We start from the raw sequence: 20,150 nt of genomic DNA on the forward strand, positions 1-20,150 counted from the left end.
TAGCTCTCGCTACAGGGAGATGGCTTGCACCTTTTCAAAGCGGTCGAACACATCGACAGGAGGAGGGTTTAATGCAAATTCGAGACAGATTCGAACATATATACAGGGTCTCATCAGCTCTAAGCTGCCAGGTAGCCGACCTATTGAAGATATGCAAACATCCCACCGTCTACTAATAGCCCTGCTCCGTTCATGAACCCGCTCATTTGCTCACAAGCAAGGAAAACTGCCGGACCTGCCATGTCCTGTGGAACACCAGCTCTCCCCAAAGGAATCTTTGCTTCGAGAGCTTTTCTTCTTCCTTCATCGTTGATTTCTTCGTCGCTCAATCGAGTTTTGATGGTCCCCGGCATGAGGGCGTTACATCTGATATTGTGCTCACCCATAGAGATAGCCATACTCTGGATCATCGACAATATTCCAGCTTTCGTCGGCGTGTAATGTGTTTGCATTCGTCCTCCTTGTAGAGCACTTATAGATGAAACGGCAATGATGGAGCCACCGTGGCCCTGCTTGACCATTTGCCGAGCAGCGGCTTGACAGGCATAGAAAGATCCATTCAGATTCACCCGGACGGTCTTGTCAAAGAGGTCGTGATCAAGCCTGTTGCGGCAGTTAGCCGGGAATGCAGCACTCGCCATTGAACTCACCCGAGAAACGAAGCAGGTTGAAAGATTCCAGCATTGGCGACAAAAACATCTAGTTCCCCAAAGCGGTCTACCGCTGCTTGGACGAGCCGACTACCGGTTTCTGGGAGAGAAACATCCCCAGCGAGGTCAATTATTTCTCCTGCAGGATGTATATCACGCCTGGTCATGCTTTCTTGTCGAATACTGGCCGCCTCTTCATGTAGGCTCCTTCGGTGCTGCTCGTCATGGGGAAGCCCAAGATGGTTGATAGCGACATTGCACCCCTGCCGCAGGAATTCAAGAGAGATCGCTCGTCCAATACCAGTTGTGCCTCCTGTTATGGCGGCGGTCTTGCCCCGGAGTAATGGCCACGGAATCGCACTCATCGTTGGGCGAGATAACTAGCGTTGCCCAGCCTCGCGAGCACTGAATTGTTCGCTTTTCAGGAGATTCAAGGTGTTTGTCTTCATCTTCATGCTTATGGAAAGTAATGTCGGCAACGTCCGTCTCGGCTAAACTGTGAGCAGCTCCAGGAGAAAACGAACCCCAAACGGTGATAGGTTTAAGATCGCCCCGCCTGGCCGGTACGTCCTATAGCCTACGGACCTCTGCTCGGCTAATGGTAATGCTAACATCTCGAGACGGGTCAATATCTGGTAAAACGATCTTGAGCCGTGGCATTCAATATTTTTTTTCTTTTGGAGAAATCTTACAGCCTTGTGAGACGCTGCTGCCAACATTAGTTTGCCAGGACAGCATCATCCTCAAAGGTGAATCTCTGAGAGGTCGAGACTCAGCATATAGTATTTATGCGAACTGCAACTCCCCCAGTCCATCATGTATAACAATCAAGGTTTCTATTTACCATCATGCCACTCTTCACACCCAATACGTCTATACCGGTCCTTAATCAATTTTCACTGAAAGGCAAATTCGGCTTGGTCACAGGCGGAGCCGGGGGTATTGGCGTAGAGATTGTACGGGGCCTGGCCGAAGCTGGTGCAGATGTTGCCTTCACTTACTTGACCAACACTGGAGCTGCGAACATAGCCGAACGAATCTCCCAAGAAACAGGTCAAAGAGTGAAAGCTTATAAGGCGAATGTCTGCGACCGCGAAGATATCACCAGTGTGGTCGAGACAGTCAATCACGACTTCGGCCATCTTGACGTAGTCGTGGCCAATGCCGGAGTTTGCGCACAGATTCCAAGCCTCGACTACACGGAAGAGACATGGGCACGAGACTATGCTGTCAATGTTGAAGGCGTTATGTGGACAGCCCAGGCGGCTGGTAAGATCTTCCAGGCTCAGGGCCACGGCAATCTTATCATCACCGCCAGCGTCAGCTCAGTTTTGGTCAATTTCCCTCAACCACAGAGCGCCTATAACTCGAGCAAAGCTGCTGCTGCGCACCTGGGAAAGAACCTTGCAGTGGAATGGGTCGACTTTGCCCGAGTGAACTGTGTCAGTCCTGGCTATGTCGCGACGAACAGTGAGTCAGCATATATCCGCACTAAGTACACCTGGCACTGCTAAGCCGACATCTAGTGACTCTTAGCCAACCGGAGGCAATCCGCGACAACTGGACTTTGCAAGTACCTGGGCGCCGCATGGCGGAACCGGCTGAACTCAGAGGGGTGAATAATCTTACATCACTATTGACAGGCTCTGAAATGCTGACCTTGTCATTCCCTTTAGTTGTATGTGTTCCTGGCAAGTGACGCCAGTAGCTTCATGACGGGCGCTAATGTTATTTGCGATGGCGGATATAGTCTTATTTAACCGGGCATGTGGGTAAAGCAATGGTGGTGGGTGTATGGGCGATCGTTGTGGTAGCCACTTTAAAATTATCCCAATAGTTAGCAGCTCTTCGCTCCGGCGAGCATTGCATGAATGTCCCTACCATACTTGCAAGTATCGATAATCTGCTCCCACAAGCGAATCCCATGTACAGAAGTAGTCATTTAGGGAGCTCTGGTATGCAAGGAGCGGGACTGTCTTGTATAGACTTGACGTGCTATCTTCAAGGAGGTGTATTCTATGCATCTACCGTGCCACTCAGCCAAGGACCACTGTTCGACTACTTAGGGTATGCAAGGGCGCAGTTGGATCGTCCTCGCCATTGCACAGTGCGCTATCACGAACCCTCTCGCTTTCTCCATCGTGGTACACATCAAAAGATAAGCCTTGAGACCCAGCAGTCTCCCGCCAGATATCCACCTCCCGGTGGGGAGGCGACATCGTGTCGAGGCTCAACAGACACTGCCGAGTTGGGCAATTTGCCATTTGCCGAGCACGTGACTGCGAGTCGTCACGATTACCAGAACCAAGATCAGAAGCGACTGGGACACTGTGTATAGGGGAGCGGTCCGATGATAAAACAGTATACAGCCAGGCAGCATAGCGCCCCTCGCATCCCTCGTGCAGTTAGCCAGCAACATTTTCGACATGCAGTACTTGATGGTACTCTCGCGAGCCGCGAGGTCAAAACAGCGGACGTTGCACTCCTTGAAACCATCACGCAACTTGACGACAAGAAGAACCACATTTTCGCTCAACACAGGGGCAAGCATCCCGGCCCTTGGCTTCGGTACATTCCAAGATCCTGAGGCTCAGGTGGAGGCAGTGTCCAAATCACTGAAGGCTGGTTACCGTTTGATCGATACAGCCAAGGTGTACGAAGTTGAGAAGCAAGTTGGCGAGGGTGTGAGGCGGTCTGGCGTTCCGCGGGAAGAGGTTTTCATCGGCACCAAGTTATGGTGCAATGATTACCATCCTGATGACGTAGAACGCGCTCTAGACGGTTCTCTGGAGGATTTGAAAATGGAGTACGTTGATCTCTTTATGCTGCATTATCCGGTCACTTTCAGACGAGGAGACGACAAGTTTCCGCGGGATGCCAACGGCAGGATGATCTTGGGGGATACAACCTTTGTGGACACTTGGAAGGCGATGGAGAATGTGATGAAGACCGGAAAAGCTCGAGCCATTGGAGTCTCGAATTTTTGCAAGTCAGAAATCGAGACGTTGCTCCGTGAATGCGACATTGTAAGTCTACACTCCCTTCTAGGCTTCCCGAAAACACCCTTTCCTGTCTCCTTTCGTGCCATTCCATCCCATTGCTGATCTAGACCCCATTCTAGATTCCAGCTGTCCACCAGATGGAGGTACACCCTTACCTACAACAGAAATCGTTCAACAAATGGCTCAAATCCAAAGGAATCCACGTAGTCCAGTTTAGTCCTCTGGGGAACATGAATCCTTTTTACCGCAAAACTGGATGGAGCAAAGACATCGCACATGTTACAAAGCCTATCACAGAAAGCCCAATCCTGATCGAAATTGGACAGAAGTATGGCAAAACTCCGATCCAGATTGCATTGGCATGGGGTATCAACTCTGGTCGCTCGGTCATTCCCAAAAGTACGATTGACTGGCAAATACAACAGAATATAGAGGCCGACTTCGCTTTGGACGCCGAGGATATGCAAAAGATTGGAGAAATGGATATTCAAGCTAGGTTCAATGATCCTAGTCTCGATTACCAGTACAGATTGTACAGCGACCTCGAAGGGATCGAGGGCACCAAGGATGGAAAGACGCATTGACTTGAAGACAGAAACGTCCGAAGTTTCACAAAACAAGACATCACGGCATATGATCTCCTGCTGAAAGTCCGTAACAGTTACTTGGTCATAACAGTTGCTTGGTGAAGATTGATGTCAACGGATTAAAATCCACTTCTCACCCTTTATGTTGCGTGATATGTAGTATGTACAATGTAACATTTGGCAGCTGCCGCCAAAAAAAAAAAAATATACTGTAGGAAGTTATCGCATACATCCCAGACAAAGACCACCAGTCGAGAATTGGAACTATAGCTGTATTTAGGGTCCCAGTAGAAATGAAAGCTTATGTCCAGCTTAACCTCTCCTGCCAATGGTCTAATATTGCTGTGTTCGTATTGAAGACTATAGCTGAAGAGCGGCCAAATTAAGAAGAAATAAGGCTTATTTATTAGGTACACTTGCTAAGGGCATATCGAAGAAATACGCCTAAGAGACTTTTGCAAAAGCCTTGCAGCAATTCAATGCCTGACGGCCAGCGTACTTCTGCAAACCTTGATCTTCCGTTCCTCTCAACTGTACTCCAATAGATTATATGGATTTCTCCTACAGACTTCAAAAGAGAACCACTTCAAGCCGTGTCACAGTGCTTGTGGTGGATAGTATTCAAATGGGAATAATGTCTTAAAAAAGATGACCTTTCGAACTATGACTTTCAATCCTCCGTCCATGGGCTGCGGGCCAGAGCAAAGATCTCAAGGCTGCTGCATATTTAGTACCTAGACTATGCCCATGCGTCCCTTCTCATCGGCATTACTGAAGTCTGATCATCCGATTTCACACTTTGGTCTCATCAATGTTGTCCACGTGAAGACCACATTTCGCTTCCGTGCTCGTGCGTCTGCTGAGGTTCAATACGATGCTTGTCCCACGGCCAATGGGAGGGCCTTGTTCTCGGGCCAACTTGAACGCCTTCTCTGCCTCCCAAGCCCATGGCTCGGGACTAGAGAATAGAAAGTCCATCTCTTCAAGGGTGCGTTGATTGGATTCCGGGTAGAGTGCCCATACTTTGGTCGGAATGTTAGTCACGGTGAATACATTTGGGTCGAATTACTCACCGATTGGGATAGTCACAAAGTTGACACCGCCAAAAATATACATCATATTGTTGTTGATGCCTTTTACCATTTCCGGGAGGAGAAGGGTCAAAGTACTGTATATTGTCAGTGTTGTTCAAGGCTTCTATTCATCAAACCTACGCGCAGCCAATACTCCAGCCGACGACACCCCAACTATTGCCCATAGCGCGACACCGAACAGGAAAAATCTCAGCTGGATAAAGCCATGGGACCTATAGCAACGACGTTAGTTCTGCCAAGAAGACAAGAGCTTACATGGCAGAAAGACCATACCGTCAGCCAAGTTGCCCCAAAAACAAATGTGTAGAGAATGACCATCGCCGCCGCTGCTGCTCCATAGGCCTTGGCCACCGAAGAGCGGCCTTCAGTGGTTGCGTTGAGACCTTCAGCGGACAGACCTCCAACGAGAAACATAGCGATACCTTGAGCAACGCTGCCCCAGTACAGCGTTTTGCGACGACCGATACGGTCGAGAGTAAGGACGCAGATGAACGTAGACAACATGTACAGGACATTGTTAAGTCCGGATAGCCATTGTGCTTTGTGTGCGGTGAAGCCTGCAATCGTGAAGATGGCTAAGAGGTGAAAGGTCAGGATGCAATGATAAAAATGTTGCAACGTTCTGAAGACTTACTAGGCCCGTACATAGTAACACCCGAGATGCCGGTCCAGCTCTGCATAATCTGAAGCCAAATGCACAGGTGAGTGCGGCGAGTAATATGCAAGCTACCTCTGCCAGTGCCAAAGAACATGCTGAAATAAGTAATGTTGTGTTCTTCATGTTTCTCCATGTCGACAACATTCTGGATGTCTCGTAGCTCGATGGCCGCGACACCGCCATCTCCTGATGTACCGCCGCGTAGGCACTGGAGAATGAAGAACGCCTCGTCGTTTCTACCAACTTTGCAGAGCCACCGTGGCGACTCTGGGAAAAACCAGCAAGCAGCAAGTAAGCCGATCAGTGGGATGATTTGAAACCCAATGGGGAAGCGCCATCGAAGGGGAGACTCGCCGTCGTGGACGAAGCTTACTCCGTACCCGAGCCAGTAGGCCACAACGACGCCGAAGATGTTGAGCGTGAATTCCAAGGCGATGAATTGGCCCCGAGAAGTGTAGTCTGCCACCTCACCAGCATATGTCGGGACAATTGCGTTCAACATTCCAGTTCCGAAGCCCGTTACCACGCGTGACACGATCATCCAGTCTATACCTTGTGCCGAGCATTGGAACGAAGCACCAATAATGGCCACTGCGGCTCCAATGGCAATTGTTTTAATTCTTCCGTATTTGTCTCCGACCGCGCCGCCCGCCAAGCAGCCCACAAGGGTCCCGAGGTAAAAGACGCAGACGATGCCACCTTGAACAAAGCTGCGGGTTACAACGATCGTACCGTCGTCGTCGACGTACCCAAGGTTCATCACGTTGATGTAGTCGTTGGAGATATTGACGCCACCCATAACTCCCTGGTCGTAACCTGAAGAGTATCGTTAAACGCCCGTCGTCCACACCAGATGCGCGGAACAACCATACCAAAAAAGAAAATGGACATGCCCGCGAACATGTTGACGGCGGTGAGAAGTGCTCGCTTCTTGAGATGCGAAGCCAGCATCCATCTTCCGTTTTGAAGCATCTTGCTGCTTATATGTCCCAGCACCTCTGTTTGATTGAGGTTAGAATATGGAGGTAACGCCTTGAACAAACTGGCGATCCAGGTCGTGAATACCTAGATCACTCTCTGGCAGGTCTATAGTATGCTTTATAGTTCGAGGAGACCCCGGCTTAGATACCTAGCTTTCCCCATACATTTACTTTCCCCAGTCTCCACAAGCTTCCCTCCTCAAAATGCACACATGGGTCATATCTTGTGCGAGTAATGGTGGCTCGGCAAATCCCTGTCAGTACCTAGTGTACCTCGTCTCGGGGTTCTCGTCTCGAGGCTGCCCAAAATTGAACCTGACCCCGGAAGAATCAAAGTGGAGAGAGTGTATGGCCGTAGTTCGCTCGAGTCAACCTTCGAGTTGCTGGTCAGGGTGTCACGTCCTGTTATGGTTCCCTATCCAAGAGGCTTGTTATCACGGTTCCATGCCCGGATTATATGACTAGCACAGAATCCAGAACCACCTAGCACCCTTATTTTCTGTAGAATGGCGCCGCCTAACAGTATTCAGGTCTGGGATCGACCGTCGTTCCACATACTAACCCGGTCGTGGCGCGAGGGGGGAAACCACCGTTCCATGAACGATCATTCCACATAGTAAATTTCGAGAATGGGCCCACCTCAAACTCTCATGGGGCGACGAGAAGCGTTTTGTACTGTATCACCACGCATTTAACTCTTCTACCCAAAATGTGTTTCATAATTCACGGTAGAGTTATGATCGATTCCATACAATTTGTATGAGGACGCAAAAGACGGAGCGAGCCTCTGGCCTGGTGAGACCCGGGTGATCGCTCACCCCGGCTCGCGCGAGCCGGGGGTGAGCATAGGGCGGCATCACCCTGGGCCCGATTGGGGGTGAGTCGCGAGCAGTTCAACCAAACCTTGGCGTCGGCAGTAAAAGCCTGTCCCAAGCAGCATGTCGTGGTATGGCACTTCCATGGGATACTCCCGCTCATCGGGAGAAATGAAGCGGAAAGAAACCATTGCTGCACCATGCTTCCTGCACTTGCCTCCTTTGGCCGAGACGCTTGCCGACATACTTGGCCATCAGGCCTGCCCCTGTGCACGCGTCCGATCAATTGGGGGGGGGTCTCCAACAAAATGACACCTCTGCAAAGACTTATCATTATCATCAGGTAGGTTGGACAGCGGCAAACTGTTTTCCTTGACATTCAGTCCTCCGACCGAGGCTGCCCTGTTCCAGACCCGTAAAGTGTGGTCCTTTTTACTCCAGGTTTTCCCATCGCGTCTTGGTATACACGCGGGGGTGGAGATCTTACCGACGACTCAGGCACCAAGACCCCAGATAACCGAGGTCGGCTATACAAAAGATCCTGTACACTGGTATATCTACTCTGCTCCCATGCCATGGTGGTCAAACAGGCTGGCTGTACCTGGTTATTGTTTCATCCTATTCTACAGTCAACAGACATTTTCCAGCCATGGATGTGAAAGGGGATACTCGCTCAGAAGCGATCCATCATGAAATCAACATCGCTGACGACAACGTTGGGCATGAGGTGGAGCCAAAAGCACCTATTCTGAGCGAGTTCTCGGTCCAGGAGCAGCGAAAGATCTTGCGACGCATAGATCTACGAATCTTGCCCATCGTCGGCGCGGTCTACTGCATCTCCCTGATCGACAGAACCAACCGTAAGTGGCATTCAACTCACAGTTTCAATATCATATATCATAGGCTGACGGTAACACAAGTGGGCGCTGCCAATATCGCCGGGTATGCAAGAGCCTTCCTTCATGTCTGCCTGCAAGCTAAATCTTGTTATAGTATGGCAAAAGATCTCGAATTGACGACCGGCATGAGATACTCCACCGTGACACTGGTCTTCTTTCCCACCTATATTGTCTTTGAGCTTCCTGCGACAGTCTTGATCCGTTGGATTGGACCACGACTCTTCCTTTCTTCCATCACTATGACATGGGCGGCAGTTATGATCGGCTTTGGCTTCACCAACAACTGGAAAGTTCTCGGTGGCCTGAGAGCTGTGCTAGGTATCCTTGAGGCCGGGTTCTTCCCAGGCTGTCTCTATTTCCTGAGGTAAGTGACCAACACTAAGTGGAGATGGCTAGCTTACCCATGCTGTCAATTAGTACATGGTACACACGGTATGAGATGCACAAAAGGTAAGCATTCTGAGACCCTGCCACACCGGGGTACAAAGCTGATTCCCGTGGCAGGTATGCTGTTTGGTATTTTTGTGGTTCCGTAATTGGTGCCCTCGGGGGTATTCTTGCGTATGGCCTTATGCAGATGGATGGTATCTGTGGACTCGCAGGATGGAGATGGGTGAGTTTCCAGGCATTCTATTTGCGGTGGAGGAACAAGGCTAATCGTGAGTAGATATTCATCATGGAAGGTGTCATTACCGCTGCCATCTCCATCGCGGCCGCCCTGGTCCTCGTTGGCTTCCCGGACAGCAAAAAGCTGTATCGAGGCTTTCTCAATGCAAAGGAAAGAGACTTTGTCGTGGCCAAAATCAACGCAGATCGAGGGGATGCCGAGGAGAAAGAGCCGTTTAATATGGGAAGCTTTCTCCGCCACGGTTTGGACATTAAAGTCTGGGGCTTTGCTCTGCTCTTCTGCATGCTTCTCGTCGTGTCATACTCCTTTGCCTACTTCCTCCCAATCATCCTGCAAAAAGGCATGGGTTTCTCGACGGCTGCAGCTCAGTGCTTGGTGACCCCGCCGTATGTTGCTGCGGGCATTATGATGTATACTGAGGGATGGTTGGGTGACAAGTACAAAACCCGAGCGCCAATCTTACTCTTCAACTGCGTTGTGACGCTTATTGGTCTCCCGGTCATGGCCTTCTCGCCCAGTATGGCCGGCAAATATGTGTGAGTCTCCTACCGTATTCGGGAATGTCAACCATAGTGGAATGCTGACACAGTCAATTGCTGCAGCGGTGCGTTCCTTACAGTTATGGGCGCCAACTCGAACATCCCTTGTACTATGGCCTATCAAGGTAAGACGCAACTCCGAGCTCTTCGTTATCATGCATGCTAATCTATTGGTAGCAAATAATATCCGTGGTCATTGGAAACGGTGTTTTTGCAGTGCCACATTCGTCGGCGTCGGTGGCATTGGCGGTATCATTGGCAGCTTGGTCTTCCGCTCTCAGGACGCCCCACGATACCTTCCCGGAATCTACGCCTGCATCGTGAGCCAGGTACTCGTGCTGGCAATCGTGCTGTTGCTTTCAGTCAAGTTTCGCCGGGACAACAAGAATCAAGCCGCTGGGACTCTGATCATTGAACGAGACGACCAATTCAGATATACCATCTAGTCAGATTGGCAAGGCTGTCAGTGGACGTTTGAAGGTGTTTCCCTTGGTCATGCATACGATTATGTATCTCAAAGCCAACAAGATCTCGCCGGGCTGCAATAAAACAAAGAAAAGGTAACCAGAATGACATCAAGCGGAGCAAGCTGTCCAGGCTAGGAAGGCCACTTGAAAAGGTACATTTGTGCATTTGCACATCCAGATGTTGATGAATACTGTCACTTCGTAGGGCGAGCATTACAATGGTAGACATGTTTGCAGCAATCAAACTTCAAATTACCTTTCCAAGAATAGCGCCCAATGACCCCAGACTACTAGTAGTACTAGTCCGGAACTTAGGGCGGCGGCAGATCGTCCCAAAGTAGTCGGGGCAGCCCTGTGCTTGTGACTCGGGGATCTGACACTGCCCGTGACAGCGCTGACGGCTTGGAAGGCCCCTGTTCAACAACACTGGCATCGACAGTGTCCAGCAGCATTTCCACTCGCTTCTCACCCTCTTTGTCGAGTTCGGCTTTATCGTGAACAGTTCACTGCGACAACCTCTACTCGTCCGATTTTGGATATTTCTTATCCTTTCCCAACGAAGTGCCAGTGCAGTGTCTACCGCAACTGCCCCAATGCCCGTGTCCTAACATTTCCCCAACCCGCGCCTTCCATGGACACTCCCCCCTACACCGACCGCGTCTCACGACCTGCTTCGGTTGCACCGGGTTCAACACGTGAAACGAGTTCACTCTACATCAATCCTCGTCGCAAGTACAAACGCCGAGGTACGGGCTCCGTGTCCGAGACAAAAAGCGGAAGCTCAGAAGATGAGGCAGGCTCTTCCATGTCGGAATCAGAAGAACACGAACTAGGCGCGCTGGACTCGGAGTCGGGTATAGACGATGATGAGGAGACTGGCCTGCATAAAGACGAGAGGAAAAAGTATGTCAAACGAAAGCGGCGGCGTCATGGCTTGGATTCTCGCATTGCAGGCACCGCAGGCATTTCAAAGGAAGAAGCCAAAGAAGCCGACAAGCGTGTGCTGCACAATCTCCTGATCAATGCCGCCCTCGTAGGCCTGTGGTATTTCTTTTCCCTGTCGATATCAATTGTGAGTGTATACCCTCTGTTGCATGGAATTGACTGACTTTGGGAAAAGTACAACAAAATGATGTTCTCCGCCGAACACCTGGATTTCCATTTCCCGCTGTTCGCTACCTCTCTGCATATGCTGGTGCAATTCGGGCTGGCCTCCGCCATTCTTCTCCTCTTCCCCTCCTTCCGACCGTCACAACCCTACAAAAACGAATCACATCCTCCGAAGCCGCTAGTCACGCCAATGTTTTATCTTACTCGACTGGTCCCTACAGGGACGACCACCTCCCTCGATATTGGCCTCGGCAACACCTCTCTACGATACATCACCTTGACCTTCTACACCATGTGTAAATCCTCGGTCCTCATTTTTGTTTTGATTTTCGCCTTCCTCTTCCGCCTGGAGCGGCCCTCTCTCAAACTCATCCTCATCATTCTCACAATGACCATCGGGGTGCTCATGATGGCTGCCGGGGAGACGGCATTCAACGCTCTCGGTTTTGCCCTGGCCATGTCAGCATCATTCTTTTCGGGCTTCCGCTGGGCCGTCACACAGATACTTCTCCTCCGCCACCCGGCCACCTCCAATCCTTTCGCAACTTTGTTCTTCCTGGCGCCAATCATGTTTGTCAGCTTATTTTGTATTGCTTGTGTGTCCGAGACACCATCGGCTGTTGTGACAGGGGTCCAGGTGCTGGTTAGCACCTATGGGCTTTTCAAATCTCTGCTTCTCCTTATCGTTCCTGGGTGTCTGGCGTTCTGTATGATTGCCAGCGAGTTTACCCTGCTTCAACGGACAAGTGTTGTTACACTCAGCATTTGTGGCATTCTCAAGGAAGTTGTCACGATCAGCGCCGCTGGGATTATCTTTCATGATGAATTGTCCTTGGTCAACATCACCGGCTTGATCGTCACTATCGTCAGTATGGCCTGCTACAATTACTTGAAGATCAGAAAGATGAGGGAGGAAGCCCTGGAAAAGTTGAGGAAGCGTGACGATGGACACTACGACGAAGGAGATATCACTGATGCCGACAACACGGAGTTTGGGGCAGAGGCGATGGAACGTTCAAATCCTGACAGGGTGCCTTTGATACGAGATCAAGAGGCTATGAATAAATCCGGGCCGGTGTTGAGGAGGTTGTCAAACTCGCCTACGCACTCTACGGGGAACGGCAGCCTTGGATCCCCTACGAAGCGGGGCCGAGACTTGGAGTAAAGATTATGGGTCTTGTTTTGGGCATATGGCTACGGAAATGGTAGATGAGAATTTTCTCCCACTTCAACTGTCCAGTCGAATTAGAGTGTATAGAGTATCAGACGAGTTTCATGTTCTACTAGTTCGTGGAGGTTATATCTGATGCTGTATAATACCCGCGTTTCTAGTAGTGTTTGTTGCAAGACTGCAGGCTGACCAGCCTAGTCCGGGTGCAGTCTAGGGCAGCCTGATGCAGTGGGCCCTTGCGGCCTAGTATGTAAGAGCGAGGCTGTGGAGAGACAGGGGCGACAGTTACTGTTGTCGTGTTATCCAAAGTCATATTATGTGACACTACAAACGACAAGGTGAAATTCATTGAGAAATCGGGCAGAGAAGTAGGCCAGTTCTGATTGTCATCCTCATTTCCCTTTTGATGCAACATCTGTCACGTCCCTTTTTGGTCTGGACCATGACTACCTTGTTTAACTTCTGACTGCTAACTCAGTCTTATTCCAGGGTGAGAAGTCAAGAGCGTGACTAGTAGACCAGACAATCCAGATATTAATGGCGGATACAGATGCCACCTACCTAGGTACTTTTGTGCATCACTCGCTCCTTTTCCTTCTCTCTCATCTCCTCTCTTCAAGGGGACTCGGAAGGGTTCTTCAATGTCAATTTCCATGTCATTCTCTGCCACGACTGAACGAGTGGACGGCACGCAGCAGCAACATCACTACTTAGGTAGGTGCGTCTGTCAGGTACACATATATCGAGATGACCAACACTGCCTTTTTTCTGGGAGTGATACCAGCTTAGTCCGACTTTAAGACACTTAGCTGCATTCAAACACTTTTATAGATGATCCTATATATAAACCGGCAGAAGCGCAATAAGAAGTAGTCTACTTTGGAAAGATAGCTGATTTGGAGCCTGTCTGTCCCTCGATTTTGAAACGGCAAGATACCCAGCAAGCCGCCAGACCCCTGTTTCTCTAGTCCAACCCTTCGGTGTTTTTCTGTGGTTTGAGACCCTTCAAAATGATACCTGATAGCACCGGCACAGACACAGTCCCACATACAGTCTTTCGCTTTCCAGGATGGCTCTTTGGTCCAACTCTCCTATCGCTGTTTCTGTGAGTCCGAGTCTTTCTCCCATCCGTTGCCATTGCACAGGACAAAGTTCCCTCTCAAGCGGCGTCCGACTTTACTTCTCACGGCACCGCATCCAGCATCTATTCAGGACCGGCATGCTAAATCTTTTCCAGAATCTGGGACCTCATCGACCGCCGAATCTCCACGCGCAACAAACAAAAATACCGCCCCTTCCCGCTGCCAACGCCCAGCGAGCGAAAGTACCACACCAGCAACGTGAGCATCGTAATCCCCACCGTCGACACAGACGCCAGCTTCACAACCAGTCTCTGCGGATTTCTCGGCAACAAACCCCTCGAAATCATCGTCGTGACCATCGAGGGCGAAAAATACCGTGTCCAAGAACTAGTGCATAATGCGACGGTGCAAAAGTTTCGAAGCCCACAAACCGCCGTCAAAATCTTGACTGTTCCGCACGCGAATAAACGCGATCAACTTGTTTGTGGAATCAATGCGAGCAAAGGTGATATTGTGGCTCTGGTGGACGACGATGCGTTCTGGTCGAGAGAGAATCTGTTGTTGACTCTGTTGGCGCCGTTTCAGAGGGATGATGTGGGTTTGGTTGGGTGTGCTGTCACGTAAGTCTGGACTCTGGAAGCGGTGAGCCGAGTGTGTTGCTGGCGCTGTATTAACATAACCCTTGGTTATCCGGATGGCTAGATCATATATCCCAGACCACAGAAAATCCAGCACCGCAATCACACCGTGGGAAGTCGCCGCCATTCGACTCCGCGGAACCCGGCACGGCAGCATGAAATCCGCATACGCGACGGACGGCGGGATCAACTTTTGCGTGTCGGGAGTGACCATGTTAGTACGCGGGGAGATTTTGCGGGACCACGAGTTCCAAGACGCTTTCATCCACGACTTGTGGATGGGGAAGAAACAGAATAGTGGGGATGACACTTTTGTTACAAGGTGGGTGTTGTTTCAGCATCATCGACAGAATCATCGTCACCGCAACAACGAACTTGAACAGGTCCAACTCAATGGTGAGATTACCCAGTGCCAACATCAGGGCCAACTTGGAGACCAATCCGCCATACCCAAAAACAACATCAACGGCCTCGACAGTTCCAGTACCGGTATCAGCAGCCCCGTCTCCACTGCCATCTCTGGCCGAAAACAATGGAAACTCGGGATGCAACTAACCCCCGAATCCGAAGTCGGCACCTCAATCATGCCCGACAGCCGGTTCGCAGGGCAACTGAAAAGATGGTACCGCAGCGGTCTGCGCCATCGACTGATGTGTTTGTTCTATGAACCCGGAGCCGTCGCAATGTTCCACACGTGTCCGTACATGACGAGGAAAATGGTTGAAGGAATGTTGAACCCGATTCTGCTGCCGTTGAGAATGTATGCGTTGTACGAAACGTGCAGGGTTTGGCCGTTGTTAGGGTAAGTAGAGCACCCACACTCAGCAACCCTCGTCCGGCACCCACCTTTGGCACTCACCCCTTTCTAACAACACAATTTTGGGCCATATAGGTTCCTTGTTTTAATATGGAAATTCACCTGGTACACTCACAGCCTCGTCAATTTTGTCAACGAATATCCCTGGGCAAGTAGGTATTGGTGGGCAGCCGTGCTGGTTGATCACCTGTATCTCGTGTCGGACTGGTATTGTTGGATGACGCTGGGGACTGAGGCGTGGATGACGAGAAGAAAAGTGGACCAGGACCATCAAGCTCCTGATCCTGAAAATGATCGCAATGATGGCGACCACGACGAGCCTCACGGCGAGGAGTATAATAGTATTGCTGGCTTATGCGTCAATGATCCTGCTGCATCGGAATTGGATCAGTCATCTGGAACAAGACAACAGGACTGGAAAACGGGACTCGACTTGATGACTGCGTCTGCTTAAGGGCATTGCCGCGGGGACGAAGTGATTGGACATAGTGACTGCGAAGCCTCCCGGCAGGTTCATAAAAAGTGTTGGAATAATCCTTAATCAAAGCATCATCTGGACTGTTAGCTTTGTCAGAGGCAGATACCGAACGATTTGCGGTCCTGATCTGATAGGTAACAAGGGTAGCAAAAACAACAGTTCTTGAAGTGGCCACTTTCGTACAATGTAATGGTGCTGTCAGATGGAAAGGGGACGTCAGCCTTGTTGTGGGCCTGCGTCAAGGCCTCGTTTGGTTGCCGCCCCAAGCAAGACTAATGCCAAAAATAAAAAAAAACATGAAAGGATAAAGTAAAAGAACCACAAGAGACTGGTCTGGTGAGACATTGTTGTATTTGGATAGCACCAAATACCTGACAGTACGAGCGCCAAATCTCCCGCACCATCGTGCGGCTAACAAGCCTCACGGCACAAGATTAAGCGGCGATCCTCCTCGTGCTTTGGCGCAGCTAGTGAGCATGCATTGAAGCTGACTTCTAGAAAGCCTCGTTTGCCGGTCAAGAAGACCTCGAACCATGGTGTGTGAGCAGCTGCTCCATATCCTAATGCAGCTTCCAACACTGTCCCGTGCCTTACGGGCAATATGCCTTTCGGCCTTGGTTCTTCAGCCCCAAATATCTGCTCCTGTTGGTGGGTGGTCCAGTTCGTCATCTTGCTGCCAGCCAGGCTGCGCACGTGTCTCGTCGAATAGCTCATTGATCGAAGAGCTTCAAGAGTTCTTCGGTTGTGGCCATCTAGCCACCTTTTTTGGCAGTTGCAGCAACCCCTCCTCTCCCGCCAGCGTTGTCCGAGAGTTTCCCATCAATCAAGCCTTTAGACATCCTCAAGGTGATTTTCTGTCTCTCCATGTCGACCACCTTTCTCATGCGCTCAAGATCTCCATGTCGACCCTCAACAAACCGAACATTCACAGCGCCGTAGGGCTTTTCGATCAAGTATGTATCCGAAATGAGCATGAGATTGCCTGTCCATCTCGCTGGATGGGTGCGAGACAAGGCATCGAACAACGCCTGGTCCGTTGGAGTCGTCCCTTTAGGACCTATCCGTGCTTGCGCTGCTTGTTGAGCTGCTATGTTCCTTGCGAGTCGTGACTGGACAGCGTTTATATCAATTTTGTTCAGGGCAGGGTTGGTTGGTGCCTCGGCCTGTTGCTGTGGTAGAGAGAGAAGCTGAAAGCTGCTGATCTGCGAGATGGGAATGATTCGGTATGCTCCAGCGGGAGCTGCAAGAGTAGCAGAGCTGATGCCCGTGGGTGGAACAGCACTGATGTTGAGAACCAGAAGGTTCGTCAGGGGATCAGCAGTGTAAACTGTGCCCTCGACGCTGGTTTGATTCGGAGCGACAGTGGTAACGCGAACGCTGTGTTTGAGTCAGCCACAAGTACACTCAACGTCCACCTCACTGGGACTGGTAACCATACCGACTTCCGATCGCTTGTTGTAAACCAACATCTAAAGAAACGGTGGCAGGTGTTTGTGCGGGCTCACTCTTGGGCAGGGCAACAGGCACTCTGGCTCCTGCACTCTGGCGCTTTGTCTCGGACGCCATCCTGTTGCAAGAGCAAAGTGCGGACAAGATGTTACGACAGTCTCAGTTTGCCCAGAGTCTTCTGCGTGAAGGGTATCTGCGCGGAGAGTAGAGTGTGCAGAGGAGTCAACACAGGACCGTTGTTGTCGACCTGTCTCAGGAGGCCGTGTGGTCGCTCGACGACCGCAGGCCGCTCGTCGTCACAACGCTCGATAATCACCCGAATAATCTCGAAATCGACTGCTATACACCGGGCGCCAAAGGAAAAGAAATCCAGAATGTGCCAAATGGCAGAGGATTCAGGGCGGCAAGGACCACGGTTGCAGGGCAGTTCTGTGAATACACAGAGGCAGAGGGATGCAGGACAAATTCATGGACAATTAATTACCTGCGAGTCTGGAGATGGAGGAGACGGCGACAGCGACGGTCTTTCCCCAATTCAGCCGTTCGGAGTGCAGGTGTCACCGAGTCCCGGCAACAACCCAAATCCGACCCTGTCAACTGGCACGCGTCAAAACACACGTGTAAGGTTTGGATAGCCACGAAAAACGCTGGCAACCCACGCGGATCTACTAGTTGCTTTAACCTTGTAATCGTATTCGTGAGTTTTAAGGACCTATTTGTGCCGACCAGCGTTCAGGTCATGCATACGACCCGAAGTTACACGATAAATTGTGTCATGCCATGTCTACCATAACGCGCTAGGACAGAGTGCAAGACTTGTCCTGGCGGCAACCACACGGTTTCCATCCTCAGAAGAAGCTTCCAATCTTGTCGACATTCTGGATCGTGTTCGTTCAGACCTTGAGCCAACGGAAAGCAAACCTTCCCACTTCCAACGACTTTTTCTCGTCCATCAGCCAAGAAGAGACACACAGACCGACTATGCGTTGTAGGTGGACGCAGAAACATTGCCTCCACGACCGGTCCAGTTGACGTGGTTGTAAGCTCCAACCTTGAACTTGTCGTTGGCATACTCCGGCTTGATCTGGAAGGTGTGGGCACCGAAGTAGTCACGTTGAGCCTGCAAAAGGTTGGCAGGCAAGTCCTTGGTGCGGTAGCCATCAAAGAAGGCCAAAGCAGTGGAGAACGCCGGCATAGGAATACCAGCCTTGACAGAGAAAGCAATGACGTCTCTCCAGCCCTCCTGCGCGTTGTGGATGGCCTTGTTGAAGAAGTCGTTGAACAACAAGTTCTCGAGGTCAGGGTTCTCACGGTAAGCCGAAGTGATGTCCTTCAAGAAGACGGAGCGAATGATACAGCCACCACGCCACATCAGGGCAATCGATGGCTTGTTGAGTTTCCAGCCATACTGCTTAGCAGCCTAGAGGTGTGGGTTAGCAGCTTGTTCCATCCGATTAGACCACGGGTCTACTCACAGCCTGCATCAGCATGAAACCCTGGGCATAAGAGATGATCTTAGAGGCATACAGGCCCTGCTCCAGGTTCTTCAAGAATTGAGCCCTGTCTCCAGTGAAGTTGGGCTTGGGTCCGCTGAGGACCTTGGAGGCACGAATACGCTCCTCCTTGATGGAGCTCAGGCAACGAGCGAAAACGGCCTCGCCGATGAGGGTGACTGGCATACCCAAGTCAAGAGCGTTGATGGCAGTCCACTTGCCAGTTCCCTTCTGGCCAGCAGCGTCGAGGATCTTCTCGACAAGGGGAGTGCCATCATCGTCATTGAAGCGGAGGACGTCACGGGTAATCTCGATCAGGAAGGAGTCCAGAACACCGTTGTTCCACTCGGCGAAGACATCACCCATCTCCTTGTAGCTCATGCCGAGACCGCGCTTCATGATATCGTAGGCCTGTAAACATGTTAGCGGGACTAAAAGACTGGTGGCAATTTGCTCGCAAACTACATACCTCGCAAATCAGTTGCATATCACCATACTCGATACCGTTGTGGACCATCTTGACATAGTGACCAGCACCCTCGTCACCGACCCAGTCGCAGCAAGGCTCACCATCAGACTTGGCAGCAATGCTCTGGAAAATATCCTTGATGTATGGCCAAGCCTCCTCGTTACCACCCGGCATGAGAGATGGTCCATAACGGGCACCCTCCTCACCACCGGAGACACCAGTGCCGACAAAGCGGATACCCTTCTCTTTCAGATATCTGGTGCGGCGGTTGCTGTCAGGGAAATGCGAGTTTCCACCGTCAATGATAATGTCACCAGGCTCGACGTGCGGGAGCAGTTTCTCGATGAAGTCGTCAACGGCAGGGCCGGCCATGACCAGAAGCATGATACGACGGGGCTTCTTCAGCTTGGAAGCAAACTCCTCGATCGAGTGAGCGCCGACAATCGACTTGCCTGCAAGGGACGTCAGCTCGTCAACACAAAAATTGGCTGGAGAGTCGCTTACCTTTGGCTTCGTTCTCAAGGAAACGGTCGACCTTGGAAACGGTTCGGTTGAAGGCCACGACAGTGAAGCCGTGGTCAGCAGCATTGAGGATCAGGTTTTGACCCATGACGGCCAGGCCGATAAGACCGAAATCACCACTGGGTTCATCCTGCGCCGGGCCGACCTTGAGGCCAGCCAGTCGCGCTCTAAGTCAGCAGACCGTTGGTCAATAGGGCCTAGTCACAAAGAAAATGTGCAGAATCCGCAGCGTGTCGTCCTCAAAGATCGACTCTGGAGGGTTGGAGGGGAGAGGGACTGCTAAGAATTTACATACACTGGTCCCGACATCTTTGCGGTAGTGAAGTGAAAAGTGGTGGTGGTAGTAGTAGTTGAAGTGGGATGTTATGTTAGAGGCGGTAAAGCAACGTCGGTCTCTGTCTAATGCACCGAAAAAGACGAGAGGCACGAATTGTAGAGAGTAAAGAGGAAGAGATGTTGGGAAAGGATGGGAAGGAAAGAATAATAATCTTCTGGTGATGAGCAGCGGATAGCAACTGGAGCGGCCACTGTAGTCTCTGCTGTACTGCTACTGGGCAACACAACACAACTGAGAACATCGCTCGACCCCACCAACTGCCATC

At 50.9% G+C, this 20,150-nt stretch overlaps 9 protein-coding genes across 9 annotated transcripts; 5 read left to right on the forward strand and 4 right to left on the reverse strand.

The window, feature by feature from the left end:
- Positions 1-58: 58 nt before the first annotated feature.
- Positions 59-1,173, reverse strand: HMPREF1120_05969 (glucose 1-dehydrogenase). The gene is made up of 2 exons (XM_009160162.1): positions 651-1,173; positions 59-603 (listed from the first exon to the last, which is right to left on the reverse strand). The coding sequence occupies exons 1-2, from the start codon at positions 1,013-1,015 to the stop codon at positions 141-143; spliced, it is 828 nt and encodes a 275-aa protein (XP_009158410.1). The 5' UTR covers positions 1,016-1,173; the 3' UTR covers positions 59-140.
- Positions 1,174-1,498: 325 nt separating this feature from the next.
- On the forward strand, positions 1,499-2,410 carry HMPREF1120_05970 (gluconate 5-dehydrogenase; the record flags this gene model as incomplete). The annotated part of the gene is made up of 3 exons (XM_009160163.1): positions 1,499-2,120; positions 2,177-2,265; positions 2,327-2,410. 3 exons carry the CDS (start codon positions 1,499-1,501, stop codon positions 2,408-2,410), a joined length of 795 nt encoding a protein of 264 aa, XP_009158411.1.
- Positions 2,411-3,076: 666 nt separating this feature from the next.
- On the forward strand, positions 3,077-4,236 carry HMPREF1120_05971 (alcohol dehydrogenase (NADP+); the record flags this gene model as incomplete). Its single annotated transcript, XM_009160164.1, has 2 exons — positions 3,077-3,676; positions 3,772-4,236. The coding sequence occupies 2 exons, from the start codon at positions 3,077-3,079 to the stop codon at positions 4,234-4,236; spliced, it is 1,065 nt and encodes a 354-aa protein (XP_009158412.1).
- A 559-nt stretch (positions 4,237-4,795) lies between these two features.
- Positions 4,796-7,720, reverse strand: HMPREF1120_05972 (MFS transporter, SP family, arabinose:H+ symporter). Its single transcript, XM_009160165.1, has 6 exons — positions 6,864-7,720; positions 5,968-6,807; positions 5,607-5,908; positions 5,454-5,545; positions 5,313-5,407; positions 4,796-5,261 (listed from the first exon to the last, which is right to left on the reverse strand). The coding sequence occupies exons 1-6, from the start codon at positions 6,961-6,963 to the stop codon at positions 5,032-5,034; spliced, it is 1,659 nt and encodes a 552-aa protein (XP_009158413.1). The 5' UTR covers positions 6,964-7,720; the 3' UTR covers positions 4,796-5,031.
- Positions 7,721-8,435: 715 nt separating this feature from the next.
- HMPREF1120_05973 (retrograde regulation protein 2) lies at positions 8,436-10,298 on the forward strand (the record flags this gene model as incomplete). Its single annotated transcript, XM_009160166.1, has 8 exons — positions 8,436-8,646; positions 8,707-8,728; positions 8,780-9,049; positions 9,103-9,135; positions 9,190-9,298; positions 9,353-9,849; positions 9,916-9,977; positions 10,030-10,298. 8 exons carry the CDS (start codon positions 8,436-8,438, stop codon positions 10,296-10,298), a joined length of 1,473 nt encoding a protein of 490 aa, XP_009158414.1.
- Positions 10,299-10,950: 652 nt separating this feature from the next.
- Positions 10,951-12,594, forward strand: HMPREF1120_05974 (uncharacterized protein; the record flags this gene model as incomplete). The annotated part of the gene is made up of 2 exons (XM_009160167.1): positions 10,951-11,391; positions 11,440-12,594. 2 exons carry the CDS (start codon positions 10,951-10,953, stop codon positions 12,592-12,594), a joined length of 1,596 nt encoding a protein of 531 aa, XP_009158415.1.
- Positions 12,595-13,610: 1,016 nt separating this feature from the next.
- HMPREF1120_05975 (uncharacterized protein) lies at positions 13,611-15,591 on the forward strand (the record flags this gene model as incomplete). The annotated part of the gene is made up of 4 exons (XM_009160168.1): positions 13,611-13,705; positions 13,838-14,302; positions 14,406-15,122; positions 15,213-15,591. 4 exons carry the CDS (start codon positions 13,611-13,613, stop codon positions 15,589-15,591), a joined length of 1,656 nt encoding a protein of 551 aa, XP_009158416.1.
- A 776-nt stretch (positions 15,592-16,367) lies between these two features.
- Positions 16,368-17,181, reverse strand: HMPREF1120_05976 (uncharacterized protein; the record flags this gene model as incomplete). Its single annotated transcript, XM_009160169.1, has 2 exons — positions 16,368-16,992; positions 17,054-17,181. 2 exons carry the CDS (start codon positions 17,179-17,181, stop codon positions 16,368-16,370), a joined length of 753 nt encoding a protein of 250 aa, XP_009158417.1.
- Positions 17,182-18,043: 862 nt separating this feature from the next.
- HMPREF1120_05977 (6-phosphogluconate dehydrogenase, decarboxylating 2) lies at positions 18,044-19,857 on the reverse strand (the record flags this gene model as incomplete). The annotated part of the gene is made up of 5 exons (XM_009160170.1): positions 18,044-18,484; positions 18,540-18,968; positions 19,027-19,478; positions 19,531-19,667; positions 19,844-19,857. 5 exons carry the CDS (start codon positions 19,855-19,857, stop codon positions 18,044-18,046), a joined length of 1,473 nt encoding a protein of 490 aa, XP_009158418.1.
- Positions 19,858-20,150: the final 293 nt, after the last annotated feature.

This window comes from Exophiala dermatitidis (genome assembly GCF_000230625.1).
Source record: "Exophiala dermatitidis NIH/UT8656 unplaced genomic scaffold supercont1.5, whole genome shotgun sequence".
NCBI classification, from domain to species: domain Eukaryota; kingdom Fungi; phylum Ascomycota; class Eurotiomycetes; order Chaetothyriales; family Herpotrichiellaceae; genus Exophiala; species Exophiala dermatitidis.

Bases quoted from the DNA above. Each gene is read 5' to 3' on its own strand.
- HMPREF1120_05972 (XM_009160165.1), bottom strand. From the start codon at position 6,963: ATGCTTCAAAACGGAAGATGGATGCTGGCTTCGCATCTCAAGAAGCGA. The intron at 6,808-6,863 runs GTATGGTTGTTC...GATACTCTTCAG, and splicing joins CATGTCCATTTTCTTTTTTG to GTTACGACCAGGGAGTTATG. The intron at 5,408-5,453 runs GTAGGTTTGATG...GACAATATACAG, and splicing joins GGCTGGAGTATTGGCTGCGC to TACTTTGACCCTTCTCCTCC.
- HMPREF1120_05969 (XM_009160162.1), bottom strand. From the start codon at position 1,015: ATGAGTGCGATTCCGTGGCCATTACTCCGGGGCAAGACCGCCGCCATA. The intron at 604-650 runs GTGAGTTCAATG...CTGCCGCAACAG, and splicing joins CAACCTGCTTCGTTTCTCGG to GCTTGATCACGACCTCTTTG.